Source organism: Toxotes jaculatrix, chromosome 17, assembly GCF_017976425.1.
Source record: "Toxotes jaculatrix isolate fToxJac2 chromosome 17, fToxJac2.pri, whole genome shotgun sequence".
Lineage (NCBI taxonomy): Eukaryota > Metazoa > Chordata > Actinopteri > Toxotidae > Toxotes > Toxotes jaculatrix.
In genome coordinates this window covers 12,378,832-12,402,991 of record NC_054410.1, presented here as the reverse complement: position 1 = coordinate 12,402,991, position 24,160 = coordinate 12,378,832, and the positions used below count along the sequence as shown (strand labels likewise).

General features: G+C 40.4%; 1 protein-coding gene across 1 annotated transcript; it reads right to left on the bottom strand.

The window, feature by feature from the left end:
• Positions 1-16,682: 16,682 nt before the first annotated feature.
• On the bottom strand, positions 16,683-18,785 carry LOC121197695 (homeobox protein six1b). Its single transcript, XM_041061417.1, has 2 exons — positions 17,905-18,785; positions 16,683-17,018 (listed from the first exon to the last, which is right to left on the bottom strand). Exons 1-2 carry the CDS (start codon positions 18,462-18,464, stop codon positions 16,724-16,726), a joined length of 855 nt encoding a protein of 284 aa, XP_040917351.1. The 5' UTR covers positions 18,465-18,785; the 3' UTR covers positions 16,683-16,723.
• Between the last annotated feature and the right edge of the window lie 5,375 nt (positions 18,786-24,160).

Sequence of the window (24,160 nt, the reverse complement as noted above, 5' to 3'; positions counted from 1 at the left end):
GGGCACGGAAATCACAACTTCTCTAGTGTGTGTGTGTGTGTGTGTGTTAGTGTGTGTGCGGGCGCGCACCACAGTGTGAGCTCACGGCTTGGCCTATTAAAAGGATTTAATTACCAGTTGATTGTTTTCTGACTTGTAGTAGCCTGCTCATGGACGCAGCACATTGACCGCGCTTCAGTAATTTCATACATTATTTAGTAGTAGACTGTAGTTTGTGGGGTGCTGTAAATATTTTTTTTCTAACCTAACCTTGGCATTGATCAGAAAATATTTGGTGTGGTGTTCAGAACTTCGGTGTGACTGAGGTGATTCAACCTCAGCGTATTCTGACAAGTTAGAGTTTGTTGGATAGGTGCTGTTAACTAAGAGACCCTTTCAGCTTTAGCTGAGATGAGCTGAAGGGCGCGCTGCAGCCTTGACTATATGTCTTTATTGTGATTGAATCTGTCAGCGTCGTTCAGTGCGCAGACACTCCGAGGCGCAGTGACTGCACATGCATGACAGCTATCTGTCTGCGGAACTGCTGTATTAGCCTGCATCTGACTGAGCTGGAGCTATACGCTGTGAGCTGCTTAGATATTTTTGACAAAGCAATAAACTTTAACATTTTATTTCCGAGTGCTGTAAGTGCATATGTAGATAATAACACGTTTATCATATTATATGACTACCTATTATCTACAAGTGGTAAAGCCACCACTAGCATTAATTCATATTTCTAAATAATAATAATCATAAAGTATTTTATTGCATGAGAAATTGATCGGAAGCAGCGCCATAAAAATCAGTTAAAGGACTAAAGAGCAACCGTTAAAAACAAATAAGAGTAAAAATAAAAAGAAAGAAAGAAAGTGTAGATTCATAAAATATACTGAATAAATGCATACAGGAAGTGTTTACATTCTCTTACGGGTCCTAGAAAGTCCCTAGAAAGCACCCCCCCCCCCCCCCCCCATTTCTAACTCTCTGAAATCTCTAACCAGAGGAGGTTTTTTTTTTTTTAATGTAGCCTGAAGGTGATGTATAGCCTGTTATCTATAATATCCTACGGGGAGGAAACAGAAAGAAGGACACAGATACTGTACACGCTGTTAAACCGCTCCATCTGTCTCATCTCCTGAGCCGCCACACCAAACTGTGATGGAGAAGGCGAACACTTTGTAGAAGTGAATCGTCGCCTCTTCATTCATATTACCCGACGCAGAAAACGAATCACCTGATATGCTTCAGAATTATTATTGTTATTATGATTGTGATTATATTATGATGATGATGATGATTATTATTATTAAGTAACCGTTAAACCGCAGCTCTGTGCTTTCTCGCCTGTCACCCTGCTTTATCTATCATCCGAATTAGATTATTTGCAGTCATGACATCTATCAGTGGGCTATAAAATGAATGTAACAGTTGTCGAGGGACACAACCTTGAGGGGCCACTTGTTTTAACGGACTTTTACCTGTAAGCCTTGCTCCCTTTAACACCTGCTTTCTGCGTGTCAGGATAACAAATGTGGCATCGCAGCAGATTCACCGTCAAAGTCTTGTCACATGCCGAATAATTGCTATAGGACTGCACTGCATGAAAAACATTGTTAGCGTATTGCAGGCCGTTCAGAGGATGCACAGTAACATTTATTTTAGTCACCAGAGAGGAGAGGGTCATGATACAGAGGGACGTGTTTATTTTCTGTGATGCTCCTCCAGTGCTGCAATGTAACTGAGTACTTTTACTCAAGAACCATTTTGAGGTACTTTACTTGAGTATTTCCATTTTATGACACTTTATGCTTCAACCTCACTGCATTTCTCTGACAGCTCTACTGGTTACTCGGCAGATTCAAATTAGTAATACAAAATTCACCCATTGTCCATCCGGTACAACTGCTCTATCTTAAAGTCCACTTTTATGATGCCACTAATGTTCAGGTTTTGTTGACACTGTCCTAAAGGTCTTAATCAAATGATATGTTTACAGTCAGTGGTGTTGTTGTACTGGATTCCACTATATTCAGAGGTGTTTCTGATATTTGTCATGTATGTAAACAGGGAGGACAAAAATTAGAGACACCATCCATCAGTATTAGACCTAAAGTGACATTCATATGTTAGACGTCAGTTGGGCTGGTCAGCAGTAGTGGTGGGCTGATACACTGATACTGTCAGTCGGTCACATTTTCCCTCTCAACACGCCTCCTGAAGTGGTGGAGGTCACTCAGTAGGGGAAACTTGTCCTTTTCAGCAGGTCTTTTGTCCTCCACCCTCTTCATTTTCCAACCAAAGCACTCTCCAACAACATTTTTTTGGCCTTCACCCCCATTGCTTGTTGTTTACAAGGTCAAACCAGAACTCACTGGGTGATCTTTTGATAAGTTCGCCATCAAAATAGTTTGTTCTGAGTACCAACAGTTTTCTGTCTGCTCATTGTGGAAAGGCCAAGGCCATAAATTTATATCGAAAACATTCACTTACAACTGCCCTTTCCCCCCGAGCATTTCCAAACCTTGGAAATACAGTTACTTCAGGGCTTTTGTGTCTGCTTCGTCACATGTTGTTGTAACCTGGCTGATGTTTTCCTTCCCATCTCAGAGGAGGTTTCTGTGCCGAGGAATGAGGAACATGCTTATTCTATAGTATAGAGCTGCTTCCTGCTCTGAGGGCTTCATATGCTGCATCCCCATCAACATGAACTGTGAAGGGAAACTGCATGATAGTGACGCCCCCTGGTGGCTGTGATTTCTTAAACACGAGGGATCCCACAAGTTAGTGAAGCACCTGTGTAGCTTTTCAACAAAAAATAAAATTCAACCCACAGCAAACTAAGATCAAGTTAGAGTTATCTCCCTGCACGAAGCTGTTTCAAGCTTTTATCTCCACAGCTCTGTTAGAGACATACTACACCCCCTCATTTCATTTTGAATTGACCTTTATTTTCTCTCAACATTCAAATACACAAATAAATATGATTATGAGAAACTATGAGAACTATGAGTAATCCATCTGAAGTAGCTGAAATTCCCAAATGTAACATAACGTAAACAGTGTCCTCCAATGTTAGCAATGGTGCTGGTTAGATTTGAAGATGAAGATTCGTTGCATGTTCTGTAGTTCAAATCTAAAGTCAGTAGCCATATTTAGTTGAAATTAAATTTTAATCTCAGTTACTGCTGATCTGTTTGCGTGGATCCTGTGTATGTGTGGGCGTGGTGCCTCTCTCCGCACACCTGAGGTCAGTAGCAGCTCCTATATCCACTCCACTGTGGTAGTTATGGTTCTCCCGTTGGTCGAAACACATCAGAATGATATTGATATTTTCTGGGTAAAGCTTTAGGTGACTCGTTCGCTTTAAAGTCAATAAACCCTGTGTACAATTAATTATTCTTATCTGTGTGTGTACCTTCTCTCTCATAGCGAAACCCCATTAACGAATTTGCCGATTTTCACATTTTGCTTCATTTCGTTTCCACATTGATTAATAAAGTTTTTCGACGCATTTCGTTCATAATAAAATCCTCAAAAAATATTTCGGGTGGCGGTCAAGACCACGTGGTAGTCTGTAATTAAAGCGAGATGTGATGTCATGTGATCAAAATCACATGACTTCTCAAATGTCCAATCATACACAGATCAGGGTGGAGCGGTCTTCAAACAGGAAGCATCCCCTGTGAAGACCACCTAAGGTAAGTTTAGATAAACTTTATGTTAAGGGTGTAAATTTAATCTTATAAATCAAACTCCGCTGCTACTTTTTCATTATGATGTGTTTATAATATGTTTGTTTATCAAAAAATTACAATAATATGGTGTAAATATGCTCTAGATTTGGTATTTCAATCAAGATTTCCACTGTCCCGCTTTAGAAAATATGGTTTGAAAAGTGGGACAGATCTGAAAGTACTGCAGTCAGGCAAAAATTAGTGCAATAACACTGGTTATTTACGCCGATTTTATATTCAAATGCATTCTTGTTGATATTTACGTTTGTGTATGCGCGCGCGCGCGCGTATGTGTATGTGTATGTAAATGAAGGGTGTACCCCTTTAACCAGGCATAATGTTAGGAAGAAATGTCTGAGTTCAGAAAATAGCAATGAATTTCAAAAACACAGCCATTCAAGTATTTACAGCAATTTAATTTAATTTAATTCTATGCATATGACTGATTAATTCAGTGGAATCTGTTTGTTCAGTCATTATCCATAATGCAGTGTGTGGTGAGCAATGGTTTTATGCAGGTTCAGATTTTATGTGCTGCCTCAAGGTTTGATGTATTGCCTTCAAACTTGCCTGTATGTGCACCCTGTGTAGTGAAATAGAAAACATATGAACGGTTTAACATTTCAACTTTGCAGTTCACAGCAGGTTCATGAATGTTTAGCTGTGCATTTAATTTTGCTCTCTCTGCATGACAGATGTGATAACATGGACAACATAATGTCTTTCTGCTTCAAAACTATTAGAATCTATTGTTTGTTTGATATTGTTCCATTCTCAATCTAACATCCACACCTATAATCCTAGGTTTTGTAAGAGCAGTAACATTGTAAGTGGTAAAATTACTGGACTTGGGATTGTACATTTCAGACCTGGGAAGATTTTATTACATAAATTAAGGTGATTTAAGCCTTTGAACAGACCTTTCAGTGTCCCACATATTGGACAGAACTGCCAAATGCAGATTGTCAGAGACAACTTGGCACTAACTGTACTGATATGTCTACCATTTCTATTATGATTGTGGTATCTGCATTTTTTCTTTTGGTTTGATTAGTACTGATCGCAGGGACTGCAGAGTTGTACTGGGAGTGGATTTAATGTATTGGCTTCGTATCACAATGTAGCTATTCCAGAAGTCTGAAATGCAAAAAATGTCCCACATTAGGGCAATATTATAGAACAGGGCCTTATATACAGTGGGTATATATGCTGCTCTAATAGCCTCAGTTGTTCTTGGAAAGCTCTTAATAAGATTTTGGAACCTGGCTGCGACATGTGGTCCCATCTCAAGTGGACATAGTCCCCTGGCCTTCCCCAAACTGTTGCCACAAAGTTGAAAGTGAATTGTCTAAAGCGTCTTTTTATGCTGCAGCCATTGAAGATGAATCTTTTTTTAACATAAAGCTCAAAAGGCCTCAAACCTCAGTATGCTAAAGTAGCCTTATAACTGTTCCAACTCCCAAATCCCTTTCGGTCCACTCATTGATCATATTGAACCATCTCTAATTTGTATACTTATGTTTTGCACGTTAAAACTGAAGGAGAGCTCGCTAACTTTGTCTTATAACAGACATTGATTGACCCCCTTAGTTTCCTGCTGTAAATCATCTGTTCAAGCTCCTGAATAGTGCTTCATGTCATTTCGACAGCCGCGGATCAGTCGATACATCGCTCCAACCTTGGCTTGTCTGCTGTTTGTTAGCAGATACAATACAGACAATGTGAGGCAATTATGTGGCCTGTGTGAGTGTAGTGAAGTCAGTCAATATTCATATCACCAAGCTACTGTGAGCTGGCCTCTATAAGCTGTAAGTGGCCTTTGTTTTGACTGGTAGCACTGGTAACAAATATATGATGAAAATATGATCAGAAAACATGCTCTCTGTCCAGGCCTGGTGCACAGTGGGTATATTGACGGTGCTGTGGGGTGGTGGAGCTGCCTGATGGAAGTCAGATGGCCTGTAGCAAAGTCAGAAACTGTGGATCTCACAGAGACCGGTGAGTCTTATTTTATTTTTTCACTTATGCTGGTGTTATTTAGTGTTATGTGGTTTAGTCTTCTGTGATCTTTTATGCCTAATTTATTTGTAAATTGTTAAGAATGTCTCCAAGTTTGAATAACACACAATTTCCTGCTATGGCAATTCAGTGTGGTCTGTTGTGGTAAAAAAGCCTGTTGTGAGGCCTTATAGCTGCATATATGTCCAGATTTTGAAGCATGGCTGGAAATGAGGTTATTATAAAATGCAGTATAACATCTTAAAGCCATTACCAGATCAGTTTATATTACACTTTAGTGGTGCATATTTCAGACAAATTACCACAATCTAATTACCACACTGGGAACCTGTTTTTTTGGGGGGCTTCTGGCAGTTGGTTGTGATAAATGTACAACTGATAATTTTCAACAGGCAATTCATAAGATTTTAATGTTTTGTACCTACATTCTGGAGTAAAATCACATCTCAAAGTTAGTAAGAATATAACTTCTCACAAAAAAGAATGGTTGAGAAAAATAAACTTAGCCTACAATTAAGTTACTACTTTTGTAATTCACAGTTGTCATAGGGATAAGTGAGTACCACAGTACCTGAAATTACAACCTAAGCATACCAAGAAAGGGAGCAATTACTGTGGATGTCTCTTCAGTCAGTGGTTGATGGAGAGCATTTGGCCACTAGATGGAGACAATGACCCAAGAAAGACCATCCATAAACAAGCCTTTATATGTTTCATCCTTATATAAGTGGAACTGTCTTTTTAATTTCTCTCATCAGTTCTTTGAATAACATTTAAACATGTTTCTTCTGAACTAAAACATGTGGCTACTTATGGGAGTCTTTAATTGGTGATATGGGTTTACACCAAAAATATACATGTTCAGATGTATTTTGATGATCATTTGAAGGCTTCTTTCTCTTTCTGATATGTGGCTCTCTCACATATATAAGCTTTATAAGATTTTTAATGAAAATGATTTAGTTTTACTAAATGAAAATAGCTCCTCTAAATATCAAAAGGTAAACTGAATGTATCTGTATTTGTAGTTCTGAATTTTGGCCACACGATGGTGCACACGAGTCATGATAGGGAGTGAACAGCTCTCAGGCACTGCAGCCTCAGGTTGTGAGACATCTGTCCTGTTTCAGTGCATCTGTAGAAAATTAACAGCATTACATTTAATGACTGATTTTAGTCAAATACAAATAACTATATTTGTCTCGGAAAACAAGAAACTTTTTTTTTGCTTCAAATAGCAGAGTAAGAATAATTACAATTGTAAAAACAAGTAGAAGAAAAAAGAGCTGTTTAAATAAAGATTTTGACCAACACAAACTACAGTTACACTGCCAAGTGTAAATGAGAGTACAGCATTACTGAGTGGAGAGTGTGAATGTACATGTGTAAGAAAATGTTGAAGCAGGGCAAGGGCACCAGTTGGGATTTTAAGGGTCTATATTTAAACTTTCTGGTCTCCAGTTTCTGCAGCTGTCGCCAAGTTTAAGTTCAGCACCTTGAGCCTTTCTCAGTCATGCTCTTGGGTCAGAGTTTTAAACCTGACAAACTCGGAGGCAGAGAGAGAACGAAGCGGAAAATCTCTCCTGTCCCTTCAGGTCAGATCTCTTGAAGCCTCAGAAAGTCAAAAACTGACCCATTTGCTGGTCGACCTGAACCTGCAGTAACTTCAGAAATAATGTGCAGAGAAATGCATCGAAAAGTTCTTGTCTGCATCCATTGCTCTGCTCGAATCCTATTATCAGCTACTTCCTACCTTCTTTGGTTCCAGCCTCTGAGTAATTGTGAATTTGTTCTTTGCCCACCTCTATGTGTCAATGAACTAAAATACCTGCCTAATTATCAGCTCATTATTATCTCACACTCTGACATTCCAACACATCTACATGACTTTATAAAGCATCACACTATATCATAATGTTACTCTACTTCTTAAAAATTGCTTGACAGGAAGTGTTGTTGTTTCAGATTTTTTTAGGATCTTTGTTTTTGTCTTTTTAATCACCCAAAATTAACAATATTAAGAAACAGAGGCTTTGAAAACTCTTACTTTTGTATTGATTTGTTATGATACATCTTTTTAATCCTGCTTCCTGTGTATTTATTGTAGAAATATATGCTCCCTGAAACAGAGTTTCACTACTTTTGTAAAATTCAGTCATATTATTTATTTAATTTTAATTTTTTTTTTTTATTGTGCTGTTTTCTGAGTCACAGTATTGTTTTTGGTTTGTACTTATAAACATTTTAATTCTGCATGAACACATCCAAATTTGTATTTACTGTGGGGAGAAAATGAGCTGCAGATTTGAGAATTTCACACAGTGTTTTGAGAGTAATAATTTTCAATTGAGATTTATGCCAAAGCAACTGTAAAAGCAACTGTTTTCCTTTTATTGATGGAAAGCTTGTCAGTTTGTAAATGTTATTTAGTACTAGACCACTTTGATTTATCAATTTAAAATAATGTCTGAACCAGTTACAGTTGCTCACTAATTTTTTAAAAATATATCTCAAATTAATGTGCTTTACATGATTGTTTTAAAAAAAATCACTTTTTATTTTGTTTTACTTTGAAAAAACTTTTACAAGGTTCATTGTAGGACTCATTAAACGACTGACAAGAAAAAAATATATAATATCTTTACGCAAACGTCTTACTGAGTGTGACAATCTCTGAAAAATATGTCACTAACTGATGGATAACTTCTCTTCAGGTTTCTCTAAGAGACATCCTGTGCAGGAACCAGCAGTCGGATTGAAGACATGGGCAAGAGGATGATGAGAAGGTTTCTTCTTTTCTGCTGCTTCTTTGATGGGTAAGTGACTTCCAAAGGTTTTTCAACTGTACCAAATGAAGCTTTAATAAAGACTCGAGTCTTTAGAGTGAAGAGTGAGATGACAGCTCTTCTGTGCATAATTACAGCTGCTGCATATGATAAACACGTTTCCCACATATGACAAGGATCCTACTAATTTAGCACCCAAGCCTGTACTTTGTAAGCAGTAAAACAATCACCAGACAAGATAGATAGATAGACTCTTTGTCTGCTGAAGTAGCGCCTACTGTGCAGTGGCAGCTCTGTGCCTAATAACAGAGCTTAGCTGGCATACCAGAGCCGGTGGCACATTGGTGTAGCGGTAACTCAGAGAGAGCCTGGTAATTACCACCGGCCGCTGACACCATGCCGCAAATGCACCAGTCAGCAGCGAGGGGACCAGTGGAGCATTTCCCCCACCCTCTGCTGCCAGGATGATCTGGTGATCAGCCATGGCATATGCATGGTTAGAGAGAGGGAAAAAAGTGCTTTCACCAGAGAGAGAAAGAAGGGTACTCTCTTCACTGCCTCTTTTTCCCTCTTACAGAATCACTAATAAATATCAGGGTGAGTTAGAATCTGTTATTTTCTTTTCCCACTTTGCTGTCGAACATCAAAAGCCTCTGCCCTCATCTTGGACACACTCGACTGGACCATAAGCACTCAATAAGGAGTCATGAAGGCTTTCTCTCAGGAGAGGCCCGCTGGAAAACATACTGCAGAGCCGGAATGGGAAGTTTATTTTGCTTGGTGCATGCATATCTGAGGGATGTGGGGCTCTGTGCATAAGAGGGCTGCACAGAGCAGGAGAACTCCAGTTTCTGCACAGACGAGTTCATCATCGCAGAGCCCTCATCCCCCCTCCTCCTCCTCCTCCTCCTCCTCCTCCTCTTTCACTGTCTGAGGAAATAATTTCAGCTCATCCCCACGCCTGATTTCTAATTCCTCACTCATTGTAATTTCATGCTTTCTCTTTTCTTCCTCTCTTCTGCGTTTCCCTCTCCTCACCACCCTCCCTGTTCTTCTATCATCTGCAGGCTAAAATAGGCCCAGCAGCTTTTCTCTGGGCCTTTTGTCCCTGCTCAGGGAGACGTTTGGCACACAGAGGATCGTGTTACAACTTTCATTTCCTGAATGTTTTTCTTTTTTTTTTTCTGCATGGAACCAAGAAGGGTATTTTATTCCTCTCTGCAGTATGAAGATGAAGGGCGAGGGGAGCAAGATGGCAGCTCAGATTCAGGCTGCTGTCACTCCAGCGTTGGCAAACAAATAAAGTACAAACTGCACATAGCTGCAGGGTCCTGGTGGAGGGTAGCTGTGGTGTGGTTTAGGCACAGCGGGGGTGTGGATCGTGTGTGTGAAGTGGGGTAGGGGGGTGGGAGACTGGTTACTTGAGCTATTTGTGAGCCCCAGGATAGGTGAGGCGATGCCCCTCGGGAGTGTGAGGTAGATTTCATTATCCCATATCCCATAGCACTTCCTCTTGTTGTGTCTGCCGCTCCTGCCCCTCCCCAAAAACCCCTTGAGCCTGGACCAGTGATGCGTCTGTGTTTAGACCCATGGATCTGACTTGGCTGGATGTAATAGCAGAACAACAAGCTTTAGAGTGGTAACAGTCTGCTGAATTATCAAATATTACTTCTGTTGTGAAATAGCAACCATAATATAATATTAAACCCAGTTATTATGGCTCTGGTTATGTCTGGTTCTTTTAAAGGTCACATCAAGCCTGATTTATGCTCAGCACCTCCCTGCACTATAGGGTAACAACCAAATCTCTAACTAACATTTCTTTCTTTTTATTTTGTGAATTTGTTCATTTATTTATATTTTTTAATCAATCAATTTAGTGTGGTTCTTTTGTATTTTTATTATTGCTAACAAATCTTGAAAAGCTGAAAAGACAAAAACCCACACTGTGTTCGTCTGCCTCTTGGCGTAACAACTCAAAAACATACTATTTGTTGATTTGATTGTTTTTTTTTTAAGGGCTAAGTAATTTCCTAAAACAGCTCTGTAGCTTTTAGCAAATATTACTCAAACAGAAGTAAATAGTGTATTTGCTGGGGACTGTTTTCAGCGGTGGATTAATAAGCACCAGTGAATATTTACAGCAGCAGGACAGTGAATGTGGAACACACTCAGAATAAGCTACAGTGCTTATATTCATGGTGAAAAGGGAACATGTCACCCAGTGCAGTGGTGTGGCTCGTTGATGTGTTTTTAATAGTTTTTGGACAACAGAGGAGCTCTGTGTCACAGGGGGAATAAGATAAATCAGGCTCTAGACACACAGACAATACTTGTTAGTTGTGGAGATTTGTTGTTGCTTTTATTTTTCTGTGGTGATATTTGTTACAGAATATCACCAGACGCGTCCTTTAAATTAATCTTACTGATGTACTTCACTACAACCTGGCAAAGTTCGCTTTTTGCCATCTTTCCATGAGCATCAGCAAATGAAGAGTTAGGGAGTCACTTACAGTCAGCCGGTCATTCATCCAACAAAAAGAGTGGTTTGGCTTTATTTTGTCTGGGCCCTTTATTTTCTGTCTAGTTTTCAGTTTTGGAATTTTGAAATTTATCATCAAAACCTTTTAAGGAGGCAAAGATAAGACTATGACTATTAAGACAGATAAATGAGTAACTCTGCTGCACTGTGTCCCTTCTGTCATTTAAAGAAAAAAACAAACTTGTCCTTAACTTGTCCTGCTGCTGTAAATTCACACTATTGCATAACATTTGTAATAACCTGAAGCTAAAGTTCCCAAAAAATAAATAATTTACTCTCGTTTGTGCAACATTTGTGGGAAAGTACAGTACCACGCTGCTCCAGAAAATTACAGAGCCTTTTCAAAACAATGAAATAAATGTGTGATTTACATCTTCAAGCACAAACAGGATGGGAAAATCTTAAATCGTACTGCTGATTTCGATCTTTTAATTGGAATTGTTGATAATAAAAACTATATAGAATAACACCAGCCATGACCTTTAAACTTTTCTAAATGGGTTTAGTTACACCTTTTCTAAAATGGAAATGAATAACATTTTCTTTGAGGCCAGTTTAAGGGAATTTTGTTTGTTTGTTTTTTTATTTCTCCTAGATTTGATATTTACTCTAGTGCTTTTATTTCCACTTAAGTATGAAATCAAACTAATAATCTTAATACTTATTTACATTGTACTGTTGATTACAGCTGCTGCTTCCCCCTCCTTTAAAGTGTCTTTCTGTTAATGTAGTTTTTTTTCTTTCTTTCCTTCATAAAGCATCCCCGCGTCCTGTCATCCACATGGGGAAATATTTACACTAAATTTACAGTAGAGTCTGTTTTAATTTGGCTTCAAAGGGCTGAAACTAACATTACCAGAATCTGTTAAATCCTCCCAAAAGTATTCCAAAAGCATCCCAGACTGAAGTGACTTTCCTGATCAAAAACATGAGACTAATGCCACTATCACCTTTCTCTCCAAGCTCCAAAAATATAGATATCTGATTCTCAGCAACCAGAGCTGGGTCTTGTCTCAGGAAGAGTTTGTTATATGAGCCTGTGCCTTCTGGCCACTTTTCTTTTATACAAGTCCTCTTTCGTAGACATTACACACACGTCTTATCTTGTCCTCCGTCTTCTCCTCTTGTAACGTATTAGAAATTTTTTTCCCTCTTTCATCAGGTAATGTATATGATGCTGTCCTTTATTTGACACAGAACATGCTATTTAACACCCTAATAGTTAGGGATCGTCTGCAGAGTCTCCTCCTCCTCATGTCTGAACCCTGGGTCATACATCACTCATCCGACTGGGAGAAAGAGATAAATATTTCTTTCAGCTCTGTCACATAGGAGCTTCCTGAATGGCTTCCTACTCCTGTGAGGGGAAGCTATCTTTGGCTCGCAGCTCCTGCATCAGTATAATGAGCTTTTTTTATTTTTTTATTTTTAGAGTAAAGTAAACTCTCTCATCTCTACACTCTTATGTCATGGAAATATTGCAGAGGCCTGCCACTGTCATCTAGAAAATGTTTTCTGAGTTTTACTTTTAATCAGTTTTATTTTCTCTGACACACAGACACTCACACACACACTCACACACTCCGAGTCTGGTGCAAATGAGTATGCACAAACCCGCACTCATACACACACATATACAGCCTGCATCTGCCTCTGGGTATGGCCAGGCAGGAACATTGTCAGATCCATGCATCATTGGTAAGAAAATCTCTCTACCCCCCCTCACACCACACCACTACCCCCACCCCTCTGAGGCAGACCTGAAAAGATCCTTTTGTCCCTCATCACCCGCCTGCACTCCACCCCTCCTTTTCTCCCTCCTTCTCCCCCACCCCCTGTCTTCACACACACCCCACATACAGCCTGTGGTTGTGGATACCTGGGACTGTGTCACACCCGGCTCCCATGTGAGGTAAAGCTACCTGCAGGCACCAGACCATGGAAAGTCTACTCAACCAAAAGTTCCTCAGCTTTGGATTTAGTGCTTATAGGAGATGTACACTGATTCCGATGCCAGAGAAAACATTAACCCAGCTGAGGCAGACGGCGCAGGCTCATGCGGGCTTCCCTCCATGTTTATTTGCACACGTCAGGACCCTTCCTGCTGTTGATTTAGAGCCACTGCCACTTACGCCTATGACAAATGAAATGCCCTTTTGATGACTCGGACTCTGTTTGCCATCAGCAGCTGTTGTTGCTGGCACCGGCCTGCTTTAGGCTGACGTTACATCCAGCTTTTGTCATCTAGTCTATAGGCAGGAGCATGCCTTTCACTTGCACTTGTTGCATGGCTGATGAGAGGAAGACACACTGTGCGGCTGATAGGGCAGATAGATTTATGAACGCAGACTTTGTCCCTCTGTGTTCGGAAGCAAGGGATCCGAGCATGATTAAAAACACCGTCAGAGTTTCCGTGTTGGATTGATTTTAGTCTCCCCCACATCCTGAAGGTGACTTAGAGCCTGTTTAATCCTTGCTGTGTCTGTACCCTTCTGGACATCTTGTCATTAGATTAACAGGTATGAGGAGTCACTTTGGTGGCTTTGTGATCACCTGTTTGTTAATTTGTGAATATTTAGCCACACCGTGTGCCAAGAGTGTGAAGCACCTGTTGTGGTCAGAATTATATATGATCTGCAGAACCTCTGCTCTCTGCTGACCTCTGCTGAATGTGACATTTGACCAGTACTGTGGGATATTTTTTAGTTGTGTGCTAATATAATGACTATTTATATTTTCAAAAACAATTCAAATTGTTATGTCTTTGTATTTTCAGTAGATTGAATTGTCCTGTGCTACAACAGGTGACAATTGTAAAAGCATCCCTTTATTACATATTTGTTTTTAGCCATTTTGTCATTACACTCAGGTTAAAACTTTGTATGTATTCTCATCTGTGGTGTAGAATACAATAACTGTGTATATCTACTGAAATACCAAACTTAAAGGCCCTAAAAAGCTTAGGTTTTGTTTTTTGAGATTTGTGCTCTTCTCACTGGTTTGAAGTGCTGAGGCTCAGATGGAAAAAGGTGATGTCACATATTGTATTTCACTGGACTACTCACATTTCAGCCAAAATCTAATGAAAATCGTGGTGTTGTTTCCTCACATTTGAGGCCACAGGCCTAATGAAGCAAATAATCTGAGTTTGTGTTTGTTAAATGCTTATTAACTAATGCTCAAAGGTGGTTTTTCTAACTTTAACTGTGATTTTTGTTTATTTAGTCATAAGGACTTTGTCTTATAGTCCATAAGATTTAAAACCAAGTTTTCAGTGTTTGTGATTATAATTTTGATGTATTTGTGCTTTTTTACTTGGGTATTTCCATTTTATGCTACTTTACGTCTCTACTCCTCTACATTTATTTAACAGTTACAATTACTTTGCAGATTAAACCTTTATATACAAAAGATATTAGTTAATAAAATAGGGTGAGTTGTTATTTAACCCATTGGCACATAAAGTAGCTAAAATTGACTTCACTTGACCCATCAGCAAAATTAAAGGATTTACATGTAAATGCATTTGTCACAATGATCCAGCAACAACAACATAACACTGACAGGAGCCATTGTGCATAATAAGTAATATTTTTTATATTTAAATTGATTTTAGTTTCTGTCAATACTTGATCTGAATACATATTCCACCACAGATTTTCATGTAGGTTGAAAATGTAAAAATAAGGCGCCCTGACCAAAACCCTGCTGATGGAAGGTCTGCTGAGGACAGCCAGACAGCCATGTCACTCAAACACAACCATATGGAAAGCTGTAGGTGATAGATGGGGAGCACAGCCCTGGTGTTTTTTAGTAGACCTGAGGGGCTGGGAGAATAAGAGGGAAAAGGAGAGGGCCTCTGGGATGCAGAATACCTCAAGGTCCCTCCACTGAAGCGGGGCGCTGCAGCCCTGCAGCCCTGCAATCTTTGCAATCAGGCAGTAATGCTATAGCAGCGACTGTTTCAGATTATGCTCAGGAAATCCTCAGTGCTCTCCCCTCAAAACAATTTACCCTGACATGAGCCCAAAGAGAGCGTGGGGGTGGTGCTGGGGAGGAGAGGGGACAAGAGAGCTGTCTTCACCAGAGTCCTGGTCTCAGGCCACCATATTCTCATAATCTGTCCCACAAATATATCCAACTGTGTCTCTGAGTTTATTATTATTATTATTATTATTATTATTATTATTATTATTATTATTATTGTTATTATTATTATCATCAAGATTATTATTATGTTTCGATATTGTTGTTTATTATTGAGATTATTATGGTGATCAGATTTTTTTCTTTAGTATTTATACTGTATATCTTTAATCTAACATTAAAGCCCATATGATTTGTTTTATTTTATTTTGTTTTGTTTTGTTTTGTTTATAGGGTATCTATGTTGATGTCATCAGGCAGTGAACTTTAAACTTTAAACTTTTTTTTTTTATTTCTCACATGGGATGTTTGCCCACTTTTCGTCAGAAAATCCAGAGCTGGTAGAGGTTGAGTGGTGGCTCTTTCCCATGGCCCGGAACCGACAGAACAAACTCTCCGAGAGAGCAAAGAAAACACGGCAACAAAAAGCCAATGATCCGCAGCAGCACTCGGGCTAAAAATGACGAAAACGAGAAAAAAAACTGCTCTCTCTTCCAGCCACACTTGTATTGTAGAACAGACGGGATATTCAAAGGAACCAAAGCTGGTTCATGTGTACACAACAGCCCCCTGACAGACAGCTGCTGATGTTGACTCACACTGGTATAATTAAATTTCCCTTTGTGACTCTGTTTTTGAATTATATGTTCTGAGTGACCATTATTATTGTTAAAAAAAAAAAGCCAAAGAACCCGCAGGCTTTAATCTGCACTCTTTGGAGCCTCATAATATTTTTTGATAGAGATTCATATCCCACCAGTGTAGGTTTGATTACTTCTCAGGGAATTTTGAATGTAATTTCTACATTTTTTTAAAGGATGCACTCCTTCTAAGCATCAGGCCAAAAAAAACAAAAACAAACAAACAAACAAAAAAAAAAACATCATTAAATAGGACAACGCCAAAAATCTATAATAAGAAAATGAATTACTTTCTTTCCTTCACTTCAATTCACCATGTATTAATGGTTAGTAATCTGTGAGATTATGCTCCCGGTTCAGGGACTAGGTTTGAGAGTCAGGAACTGTAGGATAAATGCTGGACTTTAATGTCTACAGGCTATTTTTCCTCCAAATACACAAATAACACAGAGACAAATGCATTACTTTTGTTTTATTGGAAACTAATTACCATGACTCTAATGAAAACGTTACCTCTTAGTTTCCATCGCAGGAGGTTCCTATAATTCTTTTGTTATCTTAACAAAATATCATAAATTAAGCGAATGGGCAGTCCAGTTAAGTGTTTCGTTGAGTTTAGAGTTTCAGAAAGGTCCTGTTTGTGTGTTTTCGTGTGCAGGAGGTGAGAAAGCCTCCTGTCAGAAGGGGGGATATACAGGTTAAGCGCATAAAGGAATTTTGTTCTAACCAAATTTAACGACAGACAAGTCAGTCTATATTATAAGGTAGGCTACTATAGTGTTATTTCATACATGTACTCAATCTGATACACTTATCAGTCTTCTTTTTTTTCTGATTTTTGTTTTTGTAAAATAGAATAATCTGGCAGCCTCTTTAAGAGCCCAAATCCACAAGACTGGAGGTTAGAGGTCCCAACAAGGAGTCCTGCAGTTGGTGCGGGTGTCCGTGCATGCCGTGCACCGGCTGTGGGGCCCCGAGGCCGGACATGGGGTAAGCGGAGGCCCCGGGGTGGTTCATGTTGCCCTGGAGCAAAAGCGCTGAGTTCTGGTCGGGGCTCTGAGGTGGAGAAAACTCGTCCTCCGAACTGGACATGAGAGACTTTCCTCCATCCAGCGGGGACAGCTGGTTCTGTTTGTTGCCGCCTGCGTTGTTGTTTTCACTGTTCTCTCTGGAAATGACAAGAGAGGAGAGAATATGTTAGAATATGGCATCAGATCAGTGTGTTAGTTGGGCCTGTTAGAAACTCACTGAGGATAAAAAAAAAGTGCCTGGAAACATTATAAAAAGCTGCCATAGTTAATTTACAGTTCACTAAAAATATAACAGGCATTGGCCTTGAAAACAAACTAAGCAGAAATGTGTAGCTTTTTTGCCTTTTTGTGCACGTTTATATTTAGTACGTTGTATTTTACTCTGTGTTGGATGATATTTGACTGATGAACAAAGTGTTTTCATGGGCGATATTTTTTATTTATCCTTAGCTTAACCTCAGAAGTACGGATCTCAAAAGTACACTGTTCTGAAAAAATGTGGCCACGTTGTTTTCTTTGTTATTCCAAAGTTAATAACATAACACATCATTTGCATTTCGGAATCCGTAGATTTTTGATCTTTGTGGTTTAGGTTTTAATTCCGGTTGAGACATGTCAGATGTGTCTGAAGAAAGTGCATCATTTGTCAACAACACGCTACTGTTTACCCACCATCAGCGTTACCAGGACATCACTGATTTGGAGACGTAACCATATAGAAATAGGACATTCTGGCTTAAATTAAATTATTCTTATACCAGATTTTATTCTGTTTCTTTCCCTGTGTTGTTATAGTCTCTCTGGCCATGAATATTATCAGAGCACTGTGACTCTGATCCGCTTTCTTATACTCTGATTGCGTGTAGCCACATTTTGCTAATTCTGCATCCAAGCTGAACATTGATTCGGGGCTGAAAAGGTGTTACCAAAAAAGAGTAACGTTTTTTTTTTTGTTTGTTTGTTTTTTTTTTTTTACAATAAAAGAAAAACAAGCAGCACCGAAGCGGTGCCGGTCTCGCGTACCTCTCCTTCGCCTCTGCCGCTCTGTCTCTCTGCCGTCTGTTTTTGAACCAGTTGCTGACCTGCGTGGTGGTCAGTCCTGTGGCCTCGGCTAGCTCTCTCTTTTCCCGCGGGGACGGGTAAGGGTTATGCGTGTACCACTCTCTCAGGACTCCCCTGGACTTCTCCTTAAAGCAGTAGCTGGTCTCTTCTCCGTCCCATATTGTGCGGGGCAGCGGGAATTTCCTCCGCACCCGGTACTTCCCTACAGCTCCGAGCGGCCGGCCGCGCAGTTTCTCCGCCTCCACGTAGTGCGCCTTCAGCCAGAGCTGCTGCAGCTTGGGGTGGTTGTGCGGAGAAAACTGGTGGCTCTCCAAGATCTTGTAGAGCTCTCTGAAGTTCCCCCGGTGAAAGGCCACCACCGCCTTGGCTTTGAGGACGCTTTCGTTCTTGTGGAGGTGATCGCAAGCGGGTAGAGACCACAGGAAGCGGCCGAGCCTCTCCAGGTTTCCACCCTGCTGCAACACCTCGCAAACGCACGCCACTTGCTCCTGCGTAAACCCGAAGGACGGTAATATAGACATGATGTCCGAGCTCACTCCTCCGCCCGAAACGCTGGTATCCAAAACGATAGCTGTCGTTTATTATTTTTTTATGTGTTTATCGTTTCTTGTCGCGATGCAATCCAGCGCAATCCTTCCGCGCAGCACAGGCCTATAGGCTATCCACTCCACTCCAGCCCCTGATGCGCGCAGCAGATTGGGATGTTGATTGTTGGGACAATTTGTTCCTGCTGGAGATATGTCAGGCTTAAAGGGAGCCTGTGCGTTTCGGTGATTGGCTCTCCCCCTGCCCTGCACCCTGTACAGCAGAGCAGGACTGAGTTTGCAGCTCCGTTTCCTCCCCAGAGGCAGTGCGTCAGGGGCTGAAATAGGAGCGCTTCCACCTCCCGCCCCCACAGTCCCTCTCCCGCTTCAGCTGAGGGAGCAGAGCAGCACCTAAACACTAATCAATTATTACAGACCTCTTAAAAAGCCTTATTAACATGTTCCGAATATACATCTTCTACAGTGGTGCCTATACAGGCTTCCCACGTGGCGCAAACCGCACACTGCATCTCCATACCTTATCAGTAATCATAGTCAGTGGAGGATAAACCCACAAAAACACAAAGCTTTTTATTTGTGGAGGAAAGTTTATCCACTTTAAAGGTTGAAACATCCTCATGAACAGCATATAAGGGAGTAGTAATAAACTGATGGCAATACAGAGTGGAAAAAAAACTAAAAAAAAACACAAAATCTTAATTGATTCTTTTGTTGTTGTTATTTTTCTGTCTTTAACCAACTGTCTTTATTGTCACGCGCTTTCTTTTTTCTTTTTTTAACCGTTGCAGCTGATTGTGGTTTACGCCCACCACCTTAATTACATTCAGACTGAACAGTTAGTTGAATTCCCACCTTTCATAGTCTATTAATTACCGAAGCCGTTTATTTTATGAGGTGATATAATTTAATAAGTTCCTATGATAGTTGGGTCCATGCTTACCATTACGCGCGTCTTTTATATGAGGAACCTATACTACCTGCCAAATGTGTTATGGGCCATAGACCACCAGTAGGAAATCAGCCACTTAAGCGTGTGTGTATGTGTGTGTGTGAGAGAGAGAGAGAGAGAGAGAGAGAGAGGGAGAGGGAGAGAGAGAGGCTGATATGAAGTGACACATGGTCTAAGCTTGTTAGACAATTTGACAAACATCTTCACAAATTCAGTAGCACACAAATTTCCAACACTTGTGGTATAAACTGTGCAAATAAAATGAGTTTCAGAATTATACAACATATTTAAGTTCTTCAGGTCAAGCTGCAGTTTTGTTTATTCACGATACTCACTTGGCAAATTCCACCACAAGAACCCAACTTGCTTGCAGAGGTGAAAATTAATATTATGTACAGATATAACAGGCCCTTCACTCCTTATATTTGCTATTTCGTGCATATTTCCTATATGCCATCACGTGTTTCTGAAGAGCTCCTTCCCAGCCTGTAGCCTACATTTATATTTCAAGGATTAGCCGGGCACCGCACTGGCTCCAGTGTTTTCTGTGGGGTGAAACACTAAACCAATCCATTAGTAAATGAGTTCTCTGCGACACTGGTTCTTGGTGGTGCAGTTGTTGGTTTGAGCCGTATAGATCACGTTTCTTTATCTGCGCAAAAGTCTGAAACTAAACTCCCTTTCAATATGTCAAAGAACGAGATGGGCCCTAGAAAATAATATTTAACGTCAACGAATTCACACAAATCGGTTTTAGGAGGTGACACACGTCCTTTGTAAGGATGAAATGAACTTTTGTTTTTTTGTGGCTGCTCTGAGGAGCCTCACTCTGGAATATCCTATATGTAATTTAACCGTCAGGAAGCTCGAGATAATGTTTTCAAACTTTAAAAAAAAATCAGTATCTGGGAATGTGTGCACATGTTCAGGATATTGAAAAGACAAGATATTTTAATTAAGAAAAAAGGACTGTATGATAATCAGGATTGATTATAGACCACAGGAGTTGAATATGCTCGTTGTAAAATGGAAAAAAAAGATTTTACATGATTTTATTTTAGGCTTTATCAGACACTAGCTTGGACCTAAACCACCTGATTTGCACCTGAATTGTTGCCATGTACCTCGTATCTCACCGTGCTGACATTAAAGTAAGACACAGGCTTTCACATTATTGGCTCAAACGCATCTGAAGTCACTGTTGTTTCATTGTACCTGCAGAGTTTTGCACATTATTCAAACAACTTTAGCCGCATCAGCCGGTAGCTGAATAAACCAATAACTTTAATATGTACATTATATTTGCAATAATGTGAAACCTTTATTTTGTAAACTTACAGTTTTTTTTTTTTACTTAATTTCCTTGTTTTCTTTTCGCAGTGCAGGCTAAACACTTGTGGTATATAGAACTGGAAAAGATTGACATAGTAGCTCCTGGTTTAAATTCTGAGGTGAAGGTCTGTCCTTGGTGGACGCACAGGCTCTCAGGCCACTTTAGCTCGGGGTCTGTAGCTGCACTGGGGCTGTGTAAAACCTCAGTGCTTCAGTAAATGAGCTGTCTGATGAGCGGCTCTCGGGTTTCTCTAATATCTCTACCACATTGCGCCGCGCCTCCTCCTTTAACCCGAGCAGCCCGGGGGGCGAGATTATTTCAAGATGTGGACTCTCCGCCTCCGCCTCTGCCACGGCCCAGTGCTGGGCTCCTCATACCCCGACAAGTAATGCAATACATAGGTAGTGCTGTCACTTCGTTACTCCTTTCTGAACGAGCAGGGATTTCTTATTCGCGTTACAGGCTTTTTCTCAAAAGGAAGAAAAAAAAAAGAAAGAAAAAAGAAAGAAAAAAGAAAAAATGGCCCCTGGCGTCCACTGTCCACTGTCACCTTCAAAAACCATAAAACCTCTGCTGTAGGTTCAGGGCTGCTCAGTATCCTGGATGTTCCGAGTTTTAGTCACAGATTTTTTTCCGGAAAAATCACAAATGAGTCAGAATGTTTTCACCCCGAGAAATAAACTTTTTGTCATTTCTCATTATGTGAAGTAGGCCATCCGCAGGAATGGGGGGAGGGGTGTGGGGACCTGCGCTTATTGAATTATTCCACTTCATCAGAGCAATTTGGACACGAATAGCAGCCGTTTAATTAATCAGCCTATTGATAGCAGCCATATCTGCCTTTATTAGTGGTAAATTGTTACCCGCACTGTGTGTGTGTGTGTGTGTGGGGGGGGGGGGGGGGGGGCATTAGATATAACAGTGACACTTCAGTCCAGAGGGAGAGAGTGAGAGAAAGAAAAAGGATCAACTCAAAACACCAGAAAACACTTCATAAAAATGTCATCATTAAAAAAAGACCGTGTTTCCTATTGGAGGCTTTATTTTATTGAAAATATGGAGGAAAACTGAAACGACCACTGGCTCACTGAACACATGGTTTTCACTCTATCTAAATCCAAAGTGCTATTTCAGCTGTATCGACTGGAACAAAGCCGATACTGTTTAAATCAAGGGAAAAAATGTCAGATTTAGTCCCCAGGCTGGTTTTTGCTTTGAGTTGTTTTTTTTTTCTTTTCTTTTTTGGAGGGGGGGCGACTTTGGTGACATGCAAAGGAAACCTTGTCACTGCACTGAAAATATATATAAAAAAGAATTTATCTAATTGAAACAAAATAAAAATGTTTGCATCAATTTATAAGGGGCGCTTTTTTTTGTTAAAACATGCATTATGCATTTTCTTGAAGCCCCTCTACAAGTACGAGAATATCGCAAAACACTGCAGTTGCCTTTTTATTGGATTACATTTGAAAAAGCTGCACATTTATCGACAAATTAATTAATCCAGTCAATAGTTTTGTCATTTGTTTATAGTTTTCGGTGAATTCAAGATGTCCAAAATGTGTCTTTAATTAAGAGTTAGAGGGTTTTTATTTGGTGAAGTGAAAGGCAGTGAAAAAAAAGCAGCTCCTTCTCTCAAAACAAAACACAACTGTTGACATGAGTGAGTTAAATGAAATTGGAGCTGCAATTATCAGCTTAACAGAGTTTCCTGTCATGTTGGAAAATTAGACCTGGTACAAGTGCACTGGGGTTAGTCCCCCCCCCCCCCCCCCCCCCTCATCAAAATCATTACGCATTTCCTCAGAGGACCACCTCCACAAATATGCAATTACGGCCTCGGCTTTTACAGTGCTCTGCTCGGTAAACACGCCCCGGGCATAGAGATGAAGACATTTGTTTTAGGGAAATTATTATTAAGTAGTATTGTTAGTATTATTAGTAGTATTATTGTTGTTGTTATTTGGCTGAAGGGCAGGAATAAGTAAACAAACCGGGCAAGCAGACAAAGACATAAACAAACAAAAGAGAACGATTTAAACGTGTTGTGCAAATACCATGTGTCCCTGTTGGCAGGGAGGGGGCGCCATGGCAATGCGATCATACAAGTCAAAATGTAACTCCTGCCGGGATGAGTTGCTATTTGTGTTTTTGCCAATAAAGTTTTATTTAGCAGTCAGGTACTTAAGGAGCAGGTGTGTGTGTGTGTGTGTGTGTGTGTGTGTGTGTGTGTGTGTGTGTGTGTGTGTGTGTGTGTGTGTGTGTGTCCGTGATCCTCCCTGGTCATGTCAGGCCTCATGTGCTCTGCTCCTGTTACAAAGTGGTGTTCTTCTCTTTGGGAAATACCGTTTGACCACTGTGGTGTGGCCATGATGCTGCCTCCCAGCTGCTGCCACTGTTTGTGTGCGTGCGTTTGTGTGTGTGTGTGCATTACACTCAGACACACAAACACATGGACACTTAAAGCTGTCCTCATGACTTATGTTTTCTGTCCTTGTAGTCCAGAACAAACTGGTGAATCATGCTGGTTGCATCTTCCCCTTCCCACACTGGATGATGGAGCAGACATGTGCACATACCTTGTACTCTGCCAAGCAACAACTAAGGAGGTAAAAAAAAAAAAGAAGAAGAAAACTCCACAAGGACTGAGGACGTTTATTTCCCGTCTATAGTTCACAAACAGCACCTACTTTCCACAGCCTGACTAGAGCCAACAGGAGACTGTGTTCCTGCCAGTACAGACAGGGAACTACTTGGCCAGTAGTGGTGGGTCTGTACTAGCAGACTGGTACCCACTGACCCCTGCCCTCTCATTAGTGGGACGTGGAGCAGTGGAGTACCGTTCTCCCCAGGTCATGTTACATATGGCTTGCAGTCTGCTGCGCAGCATTAAATGTCAGCTTTGAAACCATCTGAAAGATCAGAGGTCAGTGTTTTTAATAAGGCCAGAGTTCTGGGGGAGTTCCCTCTTTTTTTTTCTTTTTTTTTTTTTTACTGCGCATGTTTTATGCTGCATGTTTGAAATTGTGGACATAAATAATCCACTACTATTTAGATATGGGGATGTCCTGATTTTCACACATAAGGAGAGCTGTAAAATGTAAAAATTCAGCGACCAACTGTGTCGAGTCCCCATGAAAAATGTACTATGTGTCTTCTGTGAGGCAACAATTGAGCTCCTTTCCTGTCTAATTTATAGGTACAATACAAAGGTGGAATTTGGAGTTTACTGTGACCCCCTCCCCGTGAGACCCACAGACCATGGGCTCCTGCTGCGAATGGGATATTGTTCTGGGCTCCAACAAAGCTGTTTTCACCCTCTTCAATATTACAGGAGGAGTTACCTGATACCCAACAATCAGCTAATCCACTGCCCATGGCGACGAGGTC

Excerpts from the sequence above, each read along its gene's own strand:
- LOC121197695 (XM_041061417.1), bottom strand. The coding sequence starts at position 18,464 with ATGTCTATATTACCGTCCTTCGGGTTTACGCAGGAGCAAGTGGCGTGC. Across the intron at positions 17,019-17,904 it reads GCGGCAGAGGCGAAGGAGAG|AGAGAACAGTGAAAACAACA; the intron begins GTACGCGAGACC and ends TGTCATTTCCAG.